Below are 22,734 nucleotides of genomic sequence, written 5' to 3'. Positions count from 1 at the left end.
GCAGCTACCTGGAAAAATCTGCAATCGTGAAGTCCCTTCCATTTTTTCACAGCTTTTCCCAGTGTTATGTTTATAGCCTGTGTCAACTTATGAGGTATTGTTTTCAAGATGAGCTGGTTCTCTTCATCTCTTTCTGGAATCATCTTCATGTGTGTGAACAGATGTCTTCTTCTCTCCCTGAGGGCACAGGGTCTCATCACTCTGCTCGTTCTCTGTTCAAACTTCTCATGGGATCACAACTACTCCAACATTTGCTTACTTTAGCATGGAGGCCTTTGGTGAAACAAGTTATCTTCCCATACTTTTCAATGTTATAGGGAAAAAGAGAGTCTGATGTATCAATGACATCCTTCTCCATAGCTTTAGCAGAGGATTCCAGCCCCAAGATCAAGGCATCTCCTCATCCCTCCCATCTGGGACTCAACTTCCTCTTCCCTGCCCTCGGTGTGTCCATGCTGCTCCTCTGTGTGCCTGCCCTGTGTCCTTTTCTCTCACTGGAGGAGGATGGCAGCACTGGCAGAGTCAATATCTCCCGGGGCTGCAGATGGTTCCGTGAGCCCGGCCGGGCTCGGTGCTTGCAGCCGGAGCTGTTTTGCCATGGAGGTTTCTGCAGCGGCTGCGCTGGGGCTGTGTCAGGCTGGGCCGTGCTGGGGCAGGGCCAGGATCTCAGCAGCCAGGCCAGAGCCCAGCAGCAGCACGGCCGGGGCCGATGGCTTCTCCTGCCCTGCCCGCCGGCTGCGGGCGAAGCCCAAGGGCGGCAGAGCCTTGGCCGAGCCGGCCCGGCCCGGGGCTGCTCCTGGGGCCCGGCGGATCCTGGCCGGGCCCGGGCTGGCGGCGGGGCAGGGCTCGGCAGGGCCAGATGTCAGCACCCGCAGCCACGGCCCGGCCACGGCCCCGCGACCTCCCCTGCCCTGCCCGGCCGCCGATGGCGCCTGGCGGCTCCCTGGGAAGCGGCCCGGCCCCACGGCAGGAGCCGCCCGGCCCCACGGCCGAGATGGGGCTGGGCCGGCCTCGGCACCTCTGTGGGGCCAGAAGGGAGAGAGACCCAGCCAGGCTTTCTCATCTCTAACTTGTCCATATGTAGTGGTCATGTGCCCAAGCCCCCAAAACCTCTCATTGGGAGATCCCTGGGCCCTCTCCAAGGTGTTTTCTAATAAAAAATATTAAGCTCATGGTCTATGAAAATTACCAGAGGATGGGGCTAACCCATCCTGTCTGTCCTGGCTACTTTTGTCTGGGAGCAATCCTTGGATATACGGACTTTAGGAGGCCACATTCTAATTTTGGCCATGGACCATGGACAAGAAGACCATTTCTTTTCCACAGGAATGAAGGAACAGAGCCCCAGGTTTTCAGGGGCAGATGAAAGGTGACCGCCACAGTGGAAGGCCAGCCAGAGCTGGCTGTCTTTTTCCTAAGACATACTCCTGCATACAGGAAATTGTTTAGGGAGAATACCAGCTTTGGCAATGGGCATCTGAACACAGACAGTTCTTTTCTATAGCAAGGAAAGCACATAGCCCCTTTGCTCCAGGAGCTGATGAGAAGCAGCCCTTGGCATTCCAACATCAGCCAGACCTGTCAGGTGGCCCCTGGCGAGCCAAGCCAGCCAGACCTGGTCCATGTTCCCTCGCTTCCATGGGGTCCCTTGCTTCCAGGTAGCCCTGAGGTGTCACAATGCCCCCTTGGTTACATGAGGCCCTGAAGGGTTGGAATGGTCTCCATGGTTCCATCAGGCCCCACAGAGTCATAATGGTCTCTGGGTCCATGAAGCCCCGTGGTGTCACCATGGCCCCTTGGTTCCATGGGCTCCAGTGGTGCCACAATGATCCCTTTGGTTCCATGAGGTGCCCACAGTGTCACAGTGATCTCCATGGGAAGGAAGAAACCGAGCCGCAGTGTGGCAGGGGAAGCCACCAGAGGCCAAGGCCAGATAGACTTGATGGTACTGGCAGATTTTGGCTGGGAGCAACCCTTGGATATAGGGAATTTTAGAGGTGGAATCCCAATTTTAGACATGGACACTTGTTGGAGGATGGTTCTTTCCAAAGGAAGGAAAGCACGGAATACCAGCGTTAGAGGGGCAGATGAAAGGCAGCCACCAGGGGCCAAGGGCAGCCAGACCTCTCTTTCCTGGTAGCTTTTGTCTGAAAGCAACCCTTGGATATAGGGAATTTGGGAGTTGGAAGCCCAATTCCCGCAATTTCTGCATAGATAAGGACAGTTCTTTTTTCCATAGGGAGGAAAGCACTGTTGTGTTCCGCCGCTGCAAAGGGTGCTGCCCCAGGCCCCAGAGTCTCAGACCTCAGGCAGACACCAATGACCAACAGGGAAAGGAAGGCAACAGGACAGGTCTTGGTTTAGAAAACCGAGGATTCTTCACTTTCCCAGGGACCAACACAAGAATCAAGGTGGTAGGGTCAAGACTTTTATATTACAGGGTAGGGGTTGAGTTTAGGATCAAGGTCCAATATTAAGAGGAGCAGGAAACTGCAAAGGGCTGGATCAAGGAGGACAATAAATGGAAAAAACTACAGTGGGGATATTGCAGCACAATTTAAGCCAATAAGGGTACAGAAAAAGAAGAACATTCTGGGGCCATTCCTCATTTGATCAGATAGGGTGGAGTGTCTTTCCCAGGCTTTCAGGGGCACACCCCACAGCGTGGAGGGGTGGAATCTTCTTTAAGTCACCCTCTCGCCAGATGCTGTGTCTGGGTAAAATTCCCACCTCATTGGGCAGGGGCACTCTGCAACTTTGGTGCCATTATTTCTTTCTCTGGCTGTTTTACACAATGAAATAAAACTCCAGCATCTGTGGAACCACCCTTCAATCCCTCTCAGGCTACTCTTGTTCTGTCCTCAGTCTGCACATAACTGAGCCCAGAGCCTGCAGCCTATACCTGCTGGTTATGTGATGAAGCCTTCAAACCCCATCTTGGGAGATTTTTGGGTCCTCCCCAAGATCTGTGAAAATGGAAAAATAGTTATCAAAGTTATTTTCTCCCAAGTCTAGCAGTGACAGAACAATGGTCAATATCTTTAAACTGAATGAGAGGGGATTAAAATGTGTTAGGAGGAAATATTTTACAGTGATGAGAGTGGAACAAAACAGCAACTCTTTTTCCAGAGAAGTGGATTTCCCATCCCAGGAATGCTCAAAAATCAGCAACCTGACCCAGTGAAATCCCCTCCCCTCCCCAAGGATGGAATTCCTGTTGTGTGGGTTCTCGGATGTCCTGGGTGCCCTCACAACTCTTCTGACCAGAATGTCTGCTGAGGGCAGCCAGGCTGCTGCAGGGCAGTGACCTCACAGCCATCACCATGGCAGCCCTGTCCCCTGGGCCTGGCTCTCCCCTTTCCTCTGCCCCTGCCTTGTCTCTGCTGGAATGAAGAGTTTTGTCATTAATATCTTGTCCCCAAGGTGCTGGGCCAATGGCTTCCCAGTCAGGCTCCTGGAGCAGAAGTGGCTTTTCAGAGCCCAGCCAGAAATGAGCCCTGAGGCAGCAGCTCTGCAGCGCTGGCCACCAGGCCGGGTGCCAAGGGAGGCTTCTGGCCATGCCCTGCAAGCAGCTGCTGCTGCCAAGGTGCCTTTGGTGCCTCGGGCTGTCCCTGGCACAGCTCCCAGCACGGCACTCTGCCCTTGTGCCCGAGGCCTTCCCTGTGCTGGGGCTGGCCTGGGGCTGTTCCTGCAGTGGGACCTGCCCTGCTCCTGGCACAGGAAAGGCAGTTCCTGCTGGAGCAGGAGGCTCTGCCTGCAATGGGCTCAAACCACTCCAGCAAGACCCTCTTGACTTCAAAATTGCTTCCTAAAGCAGAATATCCTATAGGTCTTGTAGCATCTGGACTGTGGAGTAAATAACTCTGGTTAAGAGCTTACTGTCTTATAATGATCAGATTGTATTTATATAAATATATCTGGTATTCCATCATTAATCCTGTATGAAAAATTGCATTGACAAATTGTTCAATTCTACCTGTCCAATCATTTATAGATAAACCTTTGAAAAATTCTCGGGCCGGGATTGGATCCAGTCACTCCCAGTCTCCTCTCTTAAAAGGAATTTTAGAAGTCTGGAGGCTCTGCAGGGCTTTTAGAACCCATGGTGGCTGCTGGGTGTCTCCATCTCATGAATCAGCAGGAGTTTCGCCAATAAAGAAATAAAGCTTTTGCCTGAAGCTCCCATTCTGCCCATGGCAGGAATGTGTGTGACATCCCGGCTCTTTGGCAGCCTGGGGACTCCTGGGATGTCACTGTGGAGCCCCCGTGAGTGATAGTGACAGATCGGCGCCTTTGCAGCCCAAGGTGCCCTGGGATGTCACCATGGAATGGCTGTGACTGCCTCTGACCACATGGCTCTTGCCATCCCCAGAAACCCTTGGGAGGGCTCCATGGAGGCCCTGTCTCTGTGTGTGACATTCCAGCTCTTGAACAGACTGGAGACTCTTGGAAAGTCCCCATGGAACCCCTCTGAGGGCCTGTGACAAATCTCATTCTAAGGAGGCAACCATCACCAGGAAACCCTGTTGCTATGGTCGGTTTCCATAGCAACCACCCCAGCCCCTGTTGCTATGGTCAGTTTCCATGGCAACCATCCCCAGCCCCTGTTGCTATGGTCAGTCCCTGGGCAGCTCCATGGAGACCCCATGCCAGGGGTGGTTGCCATGGACACCAGCTCAGGCCTGGAGCCCGTTGCCATGGCAACCATTGGCACTCCCATCCCCAGGCTCATGGGATCCCAGAACCACAGAATTGGCTGAGCTGGGAGGGACCCATCAGGATCCTCGAGTCCAACTGCTGGCCCTGCACAGGACACCCCAACACTGCCAGCCTGGGCCTGGCAGCGCTGTCCAAACGCTGCTGGAGCTCAGAGAGCCCTGGAGCTGGGACCCTTCCCTGGGGAGCCTGGGCAGTGCCCCAGCAGCCTCTGGGCAAAAACCTTTTCCTGAGATCCAACCTAAGCCTGCCCTGACTCAGCTGCTGCTGCTCCCTCCACTCCTGTCCCTGGGCACCAGAGTGAAGAGATTCCCTCAGCCCCAGCCAGGGACCCGCTCCCAAGGCTGCTGCCATGGCCACCAGGGCTGGCACCAGCTGGGATGCTTGGTTTCCACAGGCCAGGGTTCAGGAATGGGATTCCCCAATTTCCTGCTCTCGCTAAAACCCTTCTGGCGCTTGTTGCCCTCCCACCATTCATTGAAGGAAAAAAGGGAAAGATGCCAGGCTAGGATAAGAACAATTTACTGGGAACAGCAACAAGATAAGGAACAAACAGAAACAGAAAAAATATTGACAACAGAAGGGATAAGAAAAACTAGTTACAGGGAAAACTACATCACCATCACTTGTATCTTCCTGGCCACGTATTTCCTCCTGCATGGAAAGGACACCCTTCTCCTCAGGGAGAGACAGAGTCCCTTTCCTGCCCCTGGCAATGACCTGAGGTGGGAGTGAATGTAGTGACAGGGCCATGGCCAGACCCTCATGTCCTTCAATCCCATATCAGGTCATTGGCAGGGGCAGGAAAAGGGACAGGTGTCTTCCCAGCATGGATCACAGGGAACATGGATCACCAGGGCTCTTCCAAACATGGGTCCTCCAATGGGGGATGAAACTGGAGCAGTGCACAAAGCTCTTCCTGCAGCTGGGGAATTTTCAGGGCTTCCCTTACCAGTGGTTCTGTTGGTGTTTGGTCAAGTGAGAGCTCCGGGTGAAGCTCTTCCCACACTGGGGACACTTATAGGGCCTCTCCCCAGTGTGGATGCGCTGGTGCCTGACAAGGTTGCACTTGTGCTTGAAGCCCTTGCCACAGTCGGGGCAGAGTAAGCGCCTCTCCTCAGTGTGAATCCACTCATGCAGGAGGAGATTTGAGCTGCTCTGAAACCTCTTCCCACAAGTGGGGCACATGTAGGGCCTCTCCCCGGAGTGGATGCGCTGGTGTGTGATGAGGTCAGAGTTTTGCTTGAAGCCCTTCTTGCAGTCTGGGCAGTGGAAGGGCCTATCCCCGGTGTGAATCCTCTGGTGTTTGAAGAGATTGGAGCTGGTCTTAAACCTCTTCTGACACTCGGGACACTCATAGGGCCTCTCCCCAGTGTGGATGCGTTGGCGGCTGACAAGGTGGCAGCTCCAGCTGAATCCCTTCCCACACTCCCCACACTTGTCGGGCAATTCCCCAGTGTGGATCATCAGGTGTCGTTTCATATTGTTGCTCTGCCTGAAGCTCTTCCCACACTCCAAGCACTTGGAGGGCTTTTCCCCATCCTGAAGCCTGTCAGGGACCACCAGCTCTGAGCTCTGGCTGAAGCTCTGCCCACCTTTCTGGCCCAGAGTGGGTCTTTCCTCCTCAGAGCACCCTGGGCTGGGTTTGCAGACCTTCCTCCTGTGGGATCTCCAGGGATTTTCCTCCCTGTTGGATTGCTGCGCTGTGGAACCACTCAAAACAGCCTCTTCCATTAGGTTCTGCTGCAGGGATTTGTCCTTCCTGGTCTCCATCCTCAGCTCCTGCTCTGGGGGAAGAAGGACAAGGAGAGGATGGGATTTGCCTCCATGCCAGAGGGAAGGACAAGGAGATCCCCCCAGTGCGTCCCTGGCAGGAGGGGACCAGCAGAGGGGCTGTCCTGCAGCCGGGGGCCAGGCTGGGCTGGGAGATGGAGCAGGAGAGAGGGGGAAAGGGGCACTGACTTCCTCCTCACCTGCCTCAGTGTCCCAGGGCATCTTCCTCTTCCTCGCAACCTTCTCCTCCATCTGGAAAATATTTGGAGATGGGAAATCCTGTTCTGAAAGGAAAACAAGGGATGAGCACATTGAGTTTTGTACTCCTTTCAAAGCAAACCTGGGAGAGCGTCGAAGCCAGAATGACAATGTAATTAGAAAATTAAGATCAAGGCAATGATACAGAAACACTGGCTTAATCTGACAGAGTCAGGATATAACCTGACACCTCGTTGCTCAGGGTGGTGGTAGCAGTCTGATGAAATGGTGGCTGCAGCCTTGCTGGAGTGATGAACGTGATTTTGTCAAAGCAGTGATCCTGTAGAAGGGTCTGGTCTTGCTCTGAAGGTCCAGTGGTGGCTATGGAGCTCTTGTCCTCTGGGAATCCAGTAGTCAAGGTGGTCGTGGTGTTGCAAGGGTGAGATTATATCCAGGTGGGAATGCTTGGTTCCTCCCCCTGGGCGGAGCATCCCACAATGGGATGATGTAATTTTATCAGTGCTGCAGTGACACTCAATGGCCCATTAACAGAAGATGGCCCCTGGAGGACGTTATCAGGGCTGAGCCATGGAAGAGATAAAGAACACTGCCCCACCTGTTGATAACAGTTTATGGAGATGGGGACTGAAAACACTTTTGGTTACATCTGACACTGTAACCTGAAACAGTGAGGCAATCCCTGCTCGGGGTGGAGAGTGAACACCACCCCCCTTACCCAAACTGGCTCAGGTGTAAAACCCCCACCCTGGGAAGGCCACTCACACAGGGGACAATGTCGCACTTGCCCCACCCCAGGGGAGATCTCTGTCCCTGTCACTCCCTTGCTCTCCCCCCTTTTCTCCTTCTTTCCATCTCTCTCTCTACCTCACATTTACAGTTCAATAAAATCCACTTTGGATTTGGTGTTGTTAGCACCTTAATTGGGGCAGAGGCATCTCTCTAACAATTTTATTAACCAGATTGCAACATTATTTTGGCACAGGGAGTTGAGGGCACTGTTTACTGACCCCAGGTGATTTTGACAACAGTCTGGTTCCCTCCTCTGAGGAGCATGTGGCCCTTTCAGGAGGAACTCTTGAACACTTGGATGCAGCTTCCTCTGAGCAACGTTTGGGAGAACTTACGAGGAAAATGGCTGTTGTGGGTGGCCATTGTAAAGAAAATATTTTTTTGTCCTTCCCTGAAAAGTTTGTTGAAATCACTGGAAGAAAGGGAATAAATGATACCAGTGAGACTGACAAGGATCATTCACTCCAAGGTGAGGAACGCAAAGGTATTTAAATCCTACAAGAAGCCCAGTTCAAGTAGCTAAATTCCCAAATAACTCCTGAATTCACAGGCTTGGGGCTTTGACAAATATGAGAATCATTATTTTCTTGGTCCCTGTCACCTTTGTGACAGCTACACAGACCTTTCCCTTCCTTTTAATAATCTGTATTTGGCCAAATTTCCATGTTTCTTTTTTTGGAACCTGCCAGCATCTGACTTGGAGCTGTGCTGGAACTGATGAAATTTCAAATTGCCACAGAATTGCTTCTGTTGTTGGTTTATTAATGTTTGGGATTTGTTTGCATTTCCATCACAAGTGACTTGTGGGAAGAGCAAATCTTGATCAAGGCATTTTATGGAGGGTTAAATTTGATTTCTGCTGAGTTTGTTTTGTCCAGTGCCAAGGGGTTGCTCAAGGGGTCTCTGGTTTTGGTTTGGCCCTAATTTTCTTCTGATTTGTCTTTATCACTTAAAAACACCTGAAAAACGACTAAAAAGAGTATTGACCAGAGATGCCAAAAGTCCCACCATTTAAGAGGTATTTGAGGTGGAATTTACTGTTTGGGAACATATACTGGAGGATCTGTTGGTTCTTGGGAGATATCTGGTAGTATTCTCCATATCTTTATCTTCCAAAATCCAAGGTGTATTGCTCTTTCACTTCAAAATGACTCAATCCCATTCAAAACCCCTCAATCTTACCCCAAAATGACTCAATCCCACCTCAAAATGGCTGGTTTCCACCTCAGCCCAGTGCCAAAATTACTCAATTCCTCAGCCTCCGGGGTGAGATGGGATTTGAAGGAGATCGGGAGAAGTGAGATACAAATTTGAGGTTGTGGGGTCAGGATTGTGCGGGGCTGGGTGGGTGTGATTTATTTTGATAATAAGTAAAACTATCAGAATTATTGATTTCTGTCCCATTCCTTTTCTGTCAGTTCTGGTTTGCTTTTCAGAGTGCCGCTTTTTCAGCTGATTTTGTTTGTGACCTCCTGTCCCAGACTGAAAAGCAAGATGTGTTCTATTTGCCATCTGTATGGCAGTTGTCCTGTGTTAAGTGGGCAGCTTTTCCTTATCTTTTCCACAATCAATCCTCCCTCAAGGGAGACATCTGCTGATAATGGGCTATTGAATGTCACTGCATGACTGATAAGAACTGTAACATCCCATTGTGAGATGCTCTGCCCAGAGGGAGGAGCCAAGAATTCCTACCTGCATCTAGTCTTGAGATTTGGCCCACCAACACAGATTTTTCTGCACTGGATTTCCCATAGGAACAGCTGCCTCTTCCTCTTCAGAAGAAGACTCCCATTCCTACAGGATCACTACTCCAACAGAACCACACCTGACACTCCTGGACGACTGCACCCACAATTCCAATTGGACTGTGGCAAGTACCCTGTCCAAAAGGGTATCGGGTTATATTCTGACTCTGTCAGTGTTATTTCAGTTTACTGCATTGTTTATTTTATAGTTCTATTTTCTTCCCTAATAAAAAACAGTCATTCCTGCTCCCATATTTTTATCTGAGAGCCCCCCTTAATTTCAAATTTATGACAATTCTGAAAGAGTCTACATTTTTCCATTTCAGGGGAGGCTCCTGCCTTCCTTAGCAGACACCTGTCTTTCCAAACCAAAACACCTCCTTTCTCTCCTGCCTTCCTTTGCCTGCTCTGTTTCTCTCTCAGTGCCTCCTTTGACCCAGGGCTGCTCCCACCAAAGACCCTGCCCTGATTTAATTCCCAATCCATGAGCTACAACAACCATGGGTGAAGTTAGGGAGTCTGGCAGTGAAATGTCACTCTAAGATCTTGCTCCACTTGGCTTTTGGCTCTTCCATAAGAGCTTTGCCTTCAAGGGCAGGAACATCTTTTCCTGGCTGGGAACTGGAATTCCAGCCCCTGGGAGCATGTGCCATGGATGCCAGAGGGGCATTCCCGAGGCTCCCAGGGTGTTGCTCCTGCCGTGCCTCCCAAGGAGCTGTGCAGGGCAGGGGACAAGGTGCAGCAGCTGTGCTGGTTCTGAAGTCCCACAGCAGCCCCTGGTTCCAGGAGTTTCCACACTGCCAACAGCGGTTCCTGTGTTCCCATGATGTCCTGCTATGTCCCCATGGATATTTGGTGTTGTTATAAACGAGCACAATAGGCTGTCAAATCCAATTAAAAGGATTTATTAATAGCGGAAAGCGAAAGCAAACCAGCGCGCGCTGGGCGGCAGTCGTTTCAACTACCGCGCCTAGTTCCCTGTTTCCCCCCCACTTATTGGGTTGTCTCTTCCGGATGTGTGACGTTCTGGTGACGCTCTGGTGTCTCTTCTGCGCAGGCGCACCCTGTTGTTAGGTGGTCGTTCTCTGCCTCTTGGTGGCGCCAGTGGTCTTCTTTAAGGTTGTCTCTGCGACCTGGAAATTCCCTCAAAAACAAGAAATGTTATCTCTAGGCACGTTTACATGTTTTGCTAAGTCTGTAACGGAACTGTCCTTGACACATATCTATTCGCTTAGGTGTTTGGGTGCCTAGCAGCAGCTTTCTCAAAACAGTTTTAATTCCCTAAAAAGTTTGTAACGAAGTCGTCCTTGAGAGATAGTCACTGGAATGCCTGGCAAAATGAGAACATGTTCAGACAAGTAAAAACTCTAATTAAAACTCTATTCTGTGAATATGAGAGACTCTATATTATGAACAAAAAGGCCTTATTTTCCTAACAGTGTCATGAAGTTCTTCGGTGTCACAATGGCCACCTCGCTCCATGAGCTTCCACAGTGTCCAAATGGCCTCCTTGGATGGGCAGTGTCACCATGGACCATTGGCTCCATGCACCCCCGCTGGGTCACCATGGACTCCTTGGTTCCATGAGGTTCTAGGGGTGTCTCCATGGTCTCCTTGGATCCACAGTGTCACAATGGACCACTGGATCCACGTGGCCCTGCTGTGTCACCATGGCCCCTTGGTTCCATGGGACCCCAGGGTCACAATTGACTCCTTGCTTCCATGTAACCCCTTCAGTGCCAAAATGGCCCCTTTGTTCCATGGGGAACACAAAAGATTTATAGAAACATTGAGCAAATCCTGCTTAAATCACGTGGGAACATCGGTTTTCATTCCAAAGAGAGTTTAAAGGTGAGGATGGCACCAGCAGCTTCCATCTGCAACAGAGATCCAGGGAAAGGACAGGAACAGAGAATTCAGCTGGGAGGCTCAAAGAATTCTGCTTCCAGTGATCATTTCTGGTCACACTGTCCCTTGTAGAAAGGTGACACCATTCCAGGCAGCCTGTACTGAGCAGGTGGCTCGTGAGTGGGGTTTGTTGTTCAGGAAACCTGCTCAGTCTTTTCCATTCTTTCTTTCCCAACAGGAAAACTTCTCCTGGGCCTGTGTACAGGCAGAGCCCTGAGGAGAGCAGGTGGGACACGGTGCAATGGGCTGGGACATGGAGCCGCAGAGCTCAGGGACAAGGTTCTGCTGCAGGGCACAGGGATGTCAGTGCCAGGTGGGCGATGTCAGACATGGTGAGGCTGGGGGTGAGGAGCAGCTTGTCCAAACAGGGTCAGCCCTCAGGGGGCTCATTCTTGTACATGCCCAGACCTCCTTATGAGACACTGAGCATCAAGATCACCTGGGGAATGCTTCTATCAGCTCTTCTCTGAACTGGAAACAAAGAATACTCACTTGATTAAAGAATAAAAGTAATGTAGTGCACTTTGAAATCCTCCTCCTTACAAGAACTCCAAACAGACTCCAATCAGCTGCACAGGTTTTGGAGATTTGCAGACAATTGAATGAAGACAAAGCGTCCCTGAGGGCTTTCTTTGTTTTGATGATCCCCAACATGGATTTGGGCCCCTGTCCAGGACCCTCAAGCACTGAGAGAAGGCTGAAGAAGCTGCTCAAGGAGTCAGAAGCAAAGGTCCAAGTCCCTTGGAGCATCACTGGGCCCCACTGAGGGCAGGGATTGCCAAAGGCTCCCAAGGACTGGTGAGAGCAGATCCTTGAGGCCAGGATTGCAGGGAGCCCAAGGCTCAGAGCAGGGAACTGCGATGCTGAGCAAGGCCTGGGCTGGCTGGGGGAAGCAGAAAGGCCAAGCCCTGAGCCCAGCCGGGCACAGCAGGGCCTGTCCCTCATGGGTGGCTGGGGCTGTTTGTGAGGCAGGGGGATGTGAGGGGCAGCAAGGACAAATGTCACAAACCTGTGTGACCCTGCAGTTCCTCATGGATCCAAGTGGCCACTGTGGCACTGTGCTGCCTCATGGAATCAAGGAGACCATTGTGAACTCAGAGACCCCAAGGAACCAAGGGTCCATGGTGACCTTGTGCAGCTGCACTGTCACAGAGGAGCCGTTGTGACACAGCGAGGGCACACGGAGCCGAGGGGCCATTGTGACACATCAGGGCTCTGTGGAACCACAAAGCCATTGTGACATTGCAAGGCCTCATGGAAGCACAGGGCCATTGTGACACTGCAGAAGCAAGGGGGACATTGTGACACTCCAGGGCTTCATGGAACCAAGGAGACCATTGTGACACTGTGGGGTCCCACAGAACCAAGGGAACATGGAACAGGTCTGGCTGGCTGGGCCTCCTGGGGACCACCTGACAGGTCTGGCTGACCTTGGCATGTCGAGGGCTACTTCTCGTCAGCCCCTGAAGCACTGGGGTGTCAGCCTGATTTTTTAAGATTTTCTAAAACCTTATGAGTTTACATTCTTGTAGCAAATTTTCTCATGCAACTTTCTGTAAATAATTTATTGCTTTGCATTCCTTCATAGAGGAGGGGAAATTTGATGGACGGTAGTTTTGTCCAGTATCATTGGAGAGGTGGCACTTTCACCCTCCAATCCACTGTCACCTTTGGAAAACTATAAATGTTGGAGTCGGAAATAAATTACATTTCTTTTACCGTCACATACACAAAGGTGCCCATCATGTCTTCTCACGTCCCATAGTGACATTGGGGCTCTGGGCTTTCCTTCCTATGGGAGAGAACTATTCTTCTCCTCCAGGGGCCTATAGCCAAAACTGGAATTCCTCCTCCAAATTTCCTTATATTACAAGGATTGTTTATAGATGAAATCTGCCAGGAGAGACAGATCTGGCTGCCTTGGCCACTCAGGGGCCACCTCTCATCTGCCTTTCAAACACTGGGACCATGTGCTTTTCTTTATTATGGGATAAAAACTATCCATCTCAACCAGGTACCCATGGCCAAAATTGGGCATCTGCCTCCAGAATTCCCTATATCCAATGATAGCTCCCAGAAAAAATGATGCCAGGAATCACAAATCTGGCTGGCCTTGGCTTCCTGAGGGCTGGCACTCACGTGCCTCTGAAACACTGGGACTCTGTGCTTTCCTTCCTAATGAAAAAACTTCTTTCTGTCTAGGTGTCCATGGCCAAAACTGAGATTCCACCTCCAAAATGCCCTATGTCCAAGGATAGCCCCTAGACGAAAGTTGTCAGGAGAGAGAGGTCTGGCTGGCTTGGCCTAAGGCTGGCCACATCTCATCTTCTTCCAGAACTCTTGGATTTTGTGCTTTTCTTTCCTATAGGAAAAAAACATCCATCCTGAGCAGGCATCCATGGCCAGAATTGGGATTCCACCTCCAAAACTCTGTACATCCAACGATTGCTCCCAGTGAAATCTGCCAGGACAGACAGATTTGGCTGCCCTTGGCCTCTTGGGGATGCCTCTCACCTGCTTTCAAAACACTGGGGTCACTGCTTGAAAAAGACCTGTCCTTCTTCTCAAGGTGTTCATGGTCAAAATTGAGATTCCTTCTCCCAAATTCCATATATCCAAGGATCTCTCCATGACAAAAGCTGCCAGGACAAACAGGTCTGGCTGGCTTGGCCTCTCAAGAGCCACCTCTCTTCACTTCTCCCTTTGAAACACTGGGGCTCTCTGCTTTCCTTCCTATGGAAAAGAACTGTCCTTCTTATCTACACAGAAATGGCTGAAATTTGGGTTCCACTTCCCAAATTTGCTCTATCCAAGAGTTGCTTTCAGACAAAAGCTACCAGGACAGAGAAGTCTGGCAGGCTTAAGCCTCTGGTGGAAGCCTTTAATCTGTCCCTGAAACACCGGTGTTCCGTGCTTTTCTTCCTGTGGAAAAGAACCATCCTTCTACTTTGGGTGTCCATGTCTGAAATTGGGATTCCACCTCTAAAATTCCCTATATCCAAGGGTTGCTCCCAGCCAAAATCTGCCAGTACCATCAAGTCTATCTGGCCTTGGCCTCTGGTGGCTGCCCCTGCCACACTGGGGCTCGGTTCTTTCCTTCCCATGGAGATCACTGTGACACTGTGGGCACCTCATGGAACCAAGGGGATCATTGTGGCACCACTGGAGCCCATGGAACCAAGGGGCCATGGTGACACCACGGGGCTTCATAGACCCAAAGACCATTATGACTCTGTGGGGCCTGATGGAACCATGGAGACCATTCTGACTCTTCAGGGCCTGGTGTCACCAAGGGGGCATTGTGACACCTCAGGGCCTCCGGGAAGCAAGGGACCATTGGGACAATGTGGGGCCCCATGGAAGCGAGGGAACATGGACCAGGTCTGGCTGGCTTGGCCTGCCAGGGGCCACCTGACAGGTCTGGCTGATGTTGGAATGCCAAGGGCTGCCTCTCATCAGCTCCTGGAGCAAAGGGGCTATGTGCTTTCCTTGCTATGGAAAAGAACCGGCTGTGTTCAGATGCCCATTGCCAAAACTGGTATTCTCCCTAAACAATTTCCTGTATGCAAGGGTATGTCTTAGGAAAAAACCAGCCAGCTCTGGCTGGCCTTCCACTGTAGTGGCCACCTCTCATCTGCCCCTGAAACACTGGCGCTCTGTTCCTTCATTCCTGTGGAAAAGAAATGGTCTTCTTGTCCATGGTCCATGGCCAAAATTAAAATGTGGCCTCCTAAAGTCCGTATATCCAAGGATTGCTCCCAGATAAAAGTAGCCAGGACAGACAGGATGGATTAGCCCTGTCCACTGGTAAATTTCATAGACTATGAGCTTAATATTTTTATTAGAAAACACTTTGAAGAGGGCCAGAGATCTCCCAATGAGAGGTTTTGGGGGCTTGGGCACATGAGCACTACACATGGACAAGTTAGAGATGAGAAAGCCTGGCTGGGTCTCTCTCCCTTCTGGCCCCACAGAGGTGCCGAGGCCGGCCCAGCCCCGTCTCGGCCGTGGGGCCGGGCGGCTCCTGCCGTGGGGCCAGGCCCCTTCCCAGGGAGCCGCCAGGCGCCATCGGCTGCCGGGCAGGGCAGGGGAGGCCGCGGGGCCGAGGCCGGGCCGTGGCTGCGGGTGCTGACATCTGGCCCTGCCGAGCCCTGCCCCGCCGCCAGCCCGGGCCCGGCCAGGATCCGCCGGGCCCCAGGAGCAGCCCCGGGCCGGGCCGGCTCGGCCAAGGCTCTGCCGCCCTTGGGCTTCGCCCGCAGCCGGCGGGCAGGGCAGGAGAAGCCATCGGCCCCGGCCGTGCTGCTGCTGGGCTCTGGCCTGGCTGCTGAGATCCTGGCCCTGCCCCAGCGCGGCCCAGCCTGACACAGCCCCAGCGCAGCCGCTGCAGAAACCTCCATGGCAAAACAGCTCCGGCGCAAGCACCGAGCCCGGCCGGGCTCACGGAACCATCTGCAGCCCCGGGACATATTGACTCTGCCAGTGCTGCCATCCTCCCTCCCGTGAGAGAAAAGGACACAGGGCAGGCACACAGAGGAGCAGCATGAACACACCGAGGGCAGGGAAGGGGAAGTTGAGTCCCAGATGGGAGGGATGAGGAGATGCCTTGATCTTGGGGCTGGAATCCTCTGCTAAAGCTATGGAGAAGGATGTAATTGATACATCAGACTCTCTTTTTGCCTATAAGGCATTGAAAATCTTATGTAGTAGATATAATTTGCACCATTTCTAATATGATGTATGTGATATTGAATATTTGTTGGAGTATAAACATTTGAATTAGGACTCCCCCCCCACCTCACAAGCGAAACCTGGTGCATGTTGAAGCCCAATTTACATGTCAAAGGATGTCGCTGGGCAGGAGATGGGCCATGTCTGGAGAGATAGGGGGACTCCAGGTGCTGATGTCGTGTGAATGACCCAAGATGGATATCATGGAAATCCTTGGACAGATACATGTGAATACAGTGTTCTGGTAAATTTCATCAGGGGATTAACTAACACCTGACACTGAATTGTTCTTCTTTATCACCAAAACAGAAAATCTCATTAACATATGGACTCTGAATAAAAGAAAAGACTGACTGTCAAAGTCTTGGCCTCAGGCAGAATTTTCCCTATAAAAACCGTTTGTGCCAGGATGGAGGTGTGTGGGCATAGAGGAAAACCTCTGCTGAGGCTGACCTCTGTGTTGCACACCCAGGGCTAACCCCGGGCTCAGCTCTGTTCTTTCCTTGTGGCTGGCTAGATAGAATCTAATAGCAAAATAAATATTTTATTTTTTCATATTAATTTGGCTGGACAATTTTTCATTTATAACAAAAAGAATGGAGAGATTACTTATTCAGTAAAGGCCCCCATGCTAAAGCAAGCAAGTGTTGCAGTAGCTGTGATCGCATGAGAAGTTTGAAAAGAAAGAGCGATGAGGCCCTGTGCCCTCAAGGAGAGATCACATCTCTTCCCAGAAATGAAGATGATTTCAGAAACAGGTGAAGAGAATATTTGCTCTTAAACAGCTCATCTTTAAACTAATATCCCATAATTTAACATGGGCTATAAACACAGCTGTGGGAAAAGCTCTGAAAAAATGGGAGGGACTTGGCAATTACAGATTTTTCATGGCAGCTGCTATTCATGGAAATGAAAAGCCATGAGATAACTGTTTTCTTGTGGAGAAGTCTCCAAACATTAACAAGAGTAACTTTTCCCTCTCTTAGCTGACAGAAAATTTTAGGTTTGGTCTCTTTACATTGTCAGGTTGTATGGAGAGATGAAGTGTTCTGAAAGTTTTGTTCTGATTCTTATTACTCTTTTATTTAGTTACCACTAATAAACTTTTCTTTAGAAGTTTAAACTTTTCTTTTAAAGTTCTGAGCCCACTTTGCCTTTTTCCTAATCGTATCTCAGAGCATTAAATGAGTAAGTATATTCTATTGAGTGCACTGGTAATTAGCCAACACTGAACCCACCACACTAATTAATGCATTGGCTGAGAAATCTCAAATTGGTGAAGCAAAACCACTACAGAAAACTTCCTGATGAACTGCATTAGAGCAGAGGGAAATCAAGATAAAGCCATGGTTTTTCAGGACTTGCTTGATCCTAATGAGCCCTGTGGTGCATTTGGAGCTGAGCCCTGGAACCTCAGGGCCTGAGAGGAGATTGCACAAACCTTTCCCGAAGTCAAAGTCAGAGGAAAACCCCAAAGTGGTTGGAGTCTAAAGCATTAATGGGACCCACAAAGGTCCATCTATACTACAGGCTCTTCATAGAGTCCTTGGAGGAGAGAACTGGAGGCCAGGATGGCACAAAAACCTCTCAGAGACTGAAAATGGCTCAAAGAACTCTCAATGTGGAAAGGAAAATCCAAAGTACCTTAAAAAAGTTAAGAATCTCAAAGTATTCATGAGCCCCACTGAGTGTCACTTCAAAGCTCTCAAGGGACTCATTAATACAGATAATTGGGGCCATGATTGCACAAACCTCTCACAGAGTCTGTAGCAAAAGGGAAACACTAAGTACCTTAAAAGAACTGAAGTACCTTGAAGCATTAATGGGCCCCACTGAGTGTTGTTACTGACAAAGCCTCTCCAGGGACTAATTACAGCAGATAATTGTGGCCATGATTGCAGAAACCTCTCAGATACTCCAAAGCAAAAGCCAAACCCAAAGTCCTTTGAAAAACCTGCAGTCCCTGGGAGCATGAAGGAGCCCCCAGGGCCATTCCTGACCAAGACTCCCCAGGGACTCCTACCAGGAGATCCTTGACCCCACTGGGATGTGGGCATGGGGGGGATGCTAAAGGCAGGACCAGGGGCTGACAGTGCCCAGGCTGGCTGGGGCTGTGCCAGGAGGCCCCAGGGCATCAGGACAAGGTGTCTCCTCACAGCCCTTGGTGGCACAGACCCTGCTGTGCCCCAGGGCACCAAGACTTAGCTTCTCTTTGTCCCCACCTGGCATCAGTGCCTCCAGTTCTCTGCTCTGCCTGGGGCCTGGGGACACTTTCTCAGTCGTGTCCCTCAGTGGGACCCATTAAAAGTCAGAGAAACTTTGGAGTTGGATCCTGACTTGGGGTTCTCCAGAGGTTTCTGCAGCTCCCTGTCAGGGCCTGATGTTCAGGGCCTGAGCACAAAGCCCCAGAGGGTCATTAAAGTCCTTGTGCTGTGTCTGTGCTGCTGAGCTGGGCCGGGCTCCTGGCACAGAGGGTGATCCTGGTAAGCAAGCAGAGCTTCAAAAGCACATTTCTCTTGCTGAGCAGCTCTTCTTCCAGCCCAGCAGGGCTGGGGCACTGCCTGCAGCCAGCCCGGGCACAGCACAGAGGCACAGAGAGCTTCAACCAGTCAGGGCTTTGAAGGGGCTGAGAAGTGCCTGGGGCAGAATCACTGCCAGCCCTTGGCACAGGAACCTCTGGCTGCAGGACAATGCAGCTGCAGCTCCTGGAGACATCTCCTAAAGCTGGAACATCCCAATGCCCACAGAACCTGTGAGTACATTCTCTGCTCATCTCCTGTGCAGAGCAGCCAGGGGTGCCCAGGGCTGTCCTGCAGAGCAGGGTCCTGCAGCCCAGGGCGCTGTGCTGGGCCAGGGACTCTGCTGCCTGCCAGGGACAGCTCTCAGCCGGCCCTGGAGCTGCTCCCAGCGCTGGCCAGGAGCTGTGGGGGGAAGGAGCCACCCTGAGCAGGGCAGGTGCTGCTGCTGAGAGGGGCTGGCTGGGGCAGGGCTGCTCCCAGCTCCAGACCAGCCTGGGCACAGCTCCGGAGGACACTTCCCAAAGAAGGTAAGCCTAGGATTATATTTATATACTTAGAAAACTATAATCCTTTATTATTGCTATAAAAGTCTTGATTAACTCTCTTAAACTCTTACTGAACAATATTAAACTGTTATTATATATCTCTATATCTATAATATTTAATTAACTCTAGTACATTTCCTTATGGTTTCTCTTAGAATTTAGAAAAATAAACTGACTGTATAAATTCATTTTTGAATATTATGTAGTCTTTTCAACATGGTGAAGACCTACAAGAAGAACATTTTGGGTTTTGTATGCCAGCAGTGAAAATGAAAACTGTGGGAAAAAGGTCTTTGGACCTACACCAATGTGTTGAGCCAGGGTTGTCTAACTAGGACAAGTGAATATCCTTTTGAATGTCCTTGTTAAATATCATAACTAATCAACCTTAATGAATTGTTGAAATCAGGGGCCGGGTGTGCCTCATCCTCACTGGGACACCTGGAAACTTCCAGTAAAGGTCTGGTTTTTACTTTACTGTTTTAACACTGTTGCAAGGGTCCTTTTTTTGTCTTTTGATTATAGGCAGCGGGGGGATGAGAGAAGCAGAACAGGAATTGTAATCCCAGAATGACAGAACATTCTGAGTTGAAAGGGACACACAGGATCATCAAAGGAATGTTTGAACATTTACAGAGGCTCCAGAACTGTGACTTTGGGTGGTCAGTGTCTCTGCTGGGAGCCTTCCAAAGGGCCTTCAGCCACTCCTCAGCCCTGGGCAGCAGCAGCATCACCTCTGCAGGGCCCAGCAGGGCTCTCCTGAGCTGCCCTTGCCCAGCTGCACACAGAGCCTGCCCCAGCCAGGGCCCTGCACACAGGCAGGTTTCTGTAGGGCCGGGCCCAGGGCACACAGGGTGGGATGGGCTCTGTGAGTGCTGGCAGGGACAAGGCACCTCTCAGGAGGGGATGTCCAGGCCCAGGGAGATGCTCAGGGAAGCAGAGGGGGCTGAACAGAGCAGTGCTGGGGGAACAAGCCCATCCAGCCCCTCAGCTTCCCTCAGCCACAGGGAATCCTTTGCCTCTCACATCTCTCAGTGGCAAACTCTGAGTGCAACAGGAATGCTGGGGATTTCTGACCTCAGAAGGCCAGCAATGATGTGTGGGTAGGAAAACAATTCCTTAAACCAACTCCTGACATCTGTTTTGTTTCCCTTAGAAGTATGAGTGCAGATGGTATCAAGCCTCTCTGCAATAGGAATTACTCCCCTAATAAATCCTGAATATCCAGCCTTGCCCCTCTGCTAAATGGCCACAAACCCAGGGCAGCAGGACAAGGATGGCTCCTCGAGAGCCCCCACACACTGCCCTGGCTGCTTCTGGCACATTCAGCCAGCACAACTGGAGCTCAGGCAGGGACCTGGGTGAAGGTTTTCCCAGAGCAGGAACAAGGGTGGGTGAGTTCCAGCAGAACAGGCTGCAGGGAATGGCCCAGGATTGGCTCCAAGCAGCCTCTCCTGACTTGTCCCTTTCCTTTCTCCATGAACAGGTGCCCATGTGCAGCCACAGCAAATGTCCAACAGCAGCTCCATCGGCCACTTCCTCCTGCTGGCACTGGCAGACACGCGGCAGCTGCAGCTCCTGCACTTCTGCCTCTTCCTGGGCATCTCCCTGGCTGCCCTCCTGGGCAACGGCCTCATCATCAGCGCCGTAGCCTGCGGCCACCACCTGCACACGCCCATGTTCTTCTTCCTGCTCAACCTGGCCCTCAGCGACCTGGGCTCCATCTGCACCACTGTCCCCAAAGCCATGCACAATTCCCTCTGGGACACCAGGAACATCTCCTACACAGGATGTGCTGCACAGCTCTTTTTATATTCTTCATCTCAGCAGAGTATTTCCTCCTGACCATCATGTGCTATGACCGCTACCTGTCCATCTGCACTACGGGACCCTCCTGGGCAGCAGAGCTTGTGCCCACATGGCAGCAGCTGCCTGGGCCAGTGCCTTTCTCAATGCTCTCAAGCACAGAGCCAATACATTTTCCCTGCCCCCGTGCCATGGCAATGCCCTGGGCCAGTTCTTCTGTGATATCCAACAGATCCTCAAGCTCTCCTGCTCCAATTCCCACCTCAGGGAACTTGGGCTTCTTGTGGTTACTAGCAGTTTATCATTTTGTTGTTCTGTGTTCATTGTTTTCTCCTATGTACAGATCGTCAGGGCTGTGCTGAGGATCCCTTCTGAGCAGGGACGGCACAAAGCCTTTTCCACCTGCCTCCCTCACCTGGCTGTAGTCTCTCTCTTTGTCAGCACTGCAGAATTTGCTCACCTGAAGCCTGCCTCGATGTCCTCCCCATCCCTGGATCTGGCCCTGTCAGTTCTGCGCAATGAAATCCTGCTCAGCGTTGGCAACTGAGCCCTTGAAGGACTTAGTGTCAGGTCAAGGCTTGCTTTCCCTCCCAAAGCCTTCCCTTGGCAGCCTTGGGCAGGGGATTCATCCTCCCTCCCTCCTCCTTCCCACAGACCTGCTTGGAACCACTCCATGGGCACTTTCCATTCTCTGTGTCCGTCCTCAAGTGCAGTGCCAACCTGGGTCAGTCCTGGCCCTGTCCTGAGCTCCCAGGAGCTCGCAGGGTGAGATGGCAACGCTCAGCCACACCAGGGCCCTGCCCCTGCCAGCAGCACCCCCACAAGCAGCAGCGGCAGCAGCAGCAGCAGCAGCTGCAGTCGCCTCTCAGCTGTTGGTGCTCCTGCACTGCAGCCCCTCCCGCTGGCACCAACATTCCCTTGTGGCCTTGGAGACAGTCCTGAATCCATCCATGGGGTCACAGAGCCATGGAATCCCGGAGTTCCAGGTTTCTGGAATCCTAGAGTCATTGAATCCTGAGAACCACACACAGAGGAGGAGGAGGAGGAGGAGCAGGAGGAGGAGGAGGAGGAGGAGGAGGAGGAGGAGGAGGAGGAGGAGGAGGAGGATGAGGAGGAGGAAGACAAAGGGGAGGATGAGGAGGAGGAAGAGGAGGAGGAGGTTAAGGAGGAGGAGGAGGAAGAGGGGGAGGAAAGGAGGAGGAGGAGGAGGAGAAGGAGGAGGAGGAGGAAGAGGAGAATGAGGATGAGGAAGAGAAGTAGGAGGAGGACAATGACAAGGAGGATGAGGAGGGGGAGGAGAAAGAGGAGGAGCAGGAGGAGGAAGAGGAGGAGGAGGAAGACAAAAAGGACTAGGGCAAGCACAAGGAAGATGAGGAGGAGGAGGAGGACAAGGAAGAGGACGAGGCAGAGAAGCATGAAGAGGAGGAATAGGAGGAGGAAGAGAGAGGACAAGGACAAGGAGGATGATGAGGATGAGGAGGAGGACAACAAGGAGGAGGAGGAGGAGAAGAAGGATGAGGACGAGGACGAGGAGGAGAAGGATGAGGATGAGGAAAAGGATGAAGGTGCAGAGGACAAGTAGGAGGAGGAGGTCGAGGAGGTGGAGGAGGAGGAGGGCGAGGAGGAGGACGAGGAGGAGGACGAGGAGTACGAGGAGGAGGACGAGGAGGAGGACGAGGAGGAGGATGAGGAGGACGACGACCATGACGATGACGACAAAGAGGAGGTGGAATATGAGGAGGAGGAATAGGAGGAGGAAGAGAGAGAACAAGGACAAGGAGGATGGTGATGAGGAGGAGGAGAACGAGGAGGAAGAGGAGAATGAGGATGACGAGGAGGAGGAGGGGGAGAAGGATGAGGAAGAGGAAAAGGATGAAGATGCAGAGGACAAGGAGGATGAGGAGGAGGAGGAGGAAGATGAGGAGGAGGAGTAGGAGGTTCACAGCCTCATGGAACCAAGGGGCCATTGTGACACTGTGGGGCACC

At 51.7% G+C, this 22,734-nt stretch overlaps 1 protein-coding gene across 1 annotated transcript in view; it reads right to left on the bottom strand.

The window, feature by feature from the left end:
• Positions 1–5,327: 5,327 nt before the first annotated feature.
• Positions 5,328–22,734, bottom strand: part of LOC144246546 (uncharacterized) — a 972,872-nt gene continuing 955,465 nt past the window's right edge. Inside the window, exons 10-11 of the mRNA XM_077784457.1 lie at positions 5,771–6,311; positions 5,328–5,370 (exon numbers count right to left, since the gene is read on the bottom strand). Of these exons, the coding sequence (XP_077640583.1) occupies positions 5,328–5,370; positions 5,771–6,311 (584 nt within the window). The remainder of the gene's footprint in view (positions 5,371–5,770; positions 6,312–22,734) is intronic.

The sequence above is a fragment of the Lonchura striata genome, chromosome 6, assembly GCF_046129695.1.
Source record: "Lonchura striata isolate bLonStr1 chromosome 6, bLonStr1.mat, whole genome shotgun sequence".
Lineage (NCBI taxonomy): Eukaryota > Metazoa > Chordata > Aves > Passeriformes > Estrildidae > Lonchura > Lonchura striata.
The sequence above is the reverse complement of the archived record's forward strand: the minus strand, read 5'-3'. Positions and strand labels throughout refer to the sequence as shown.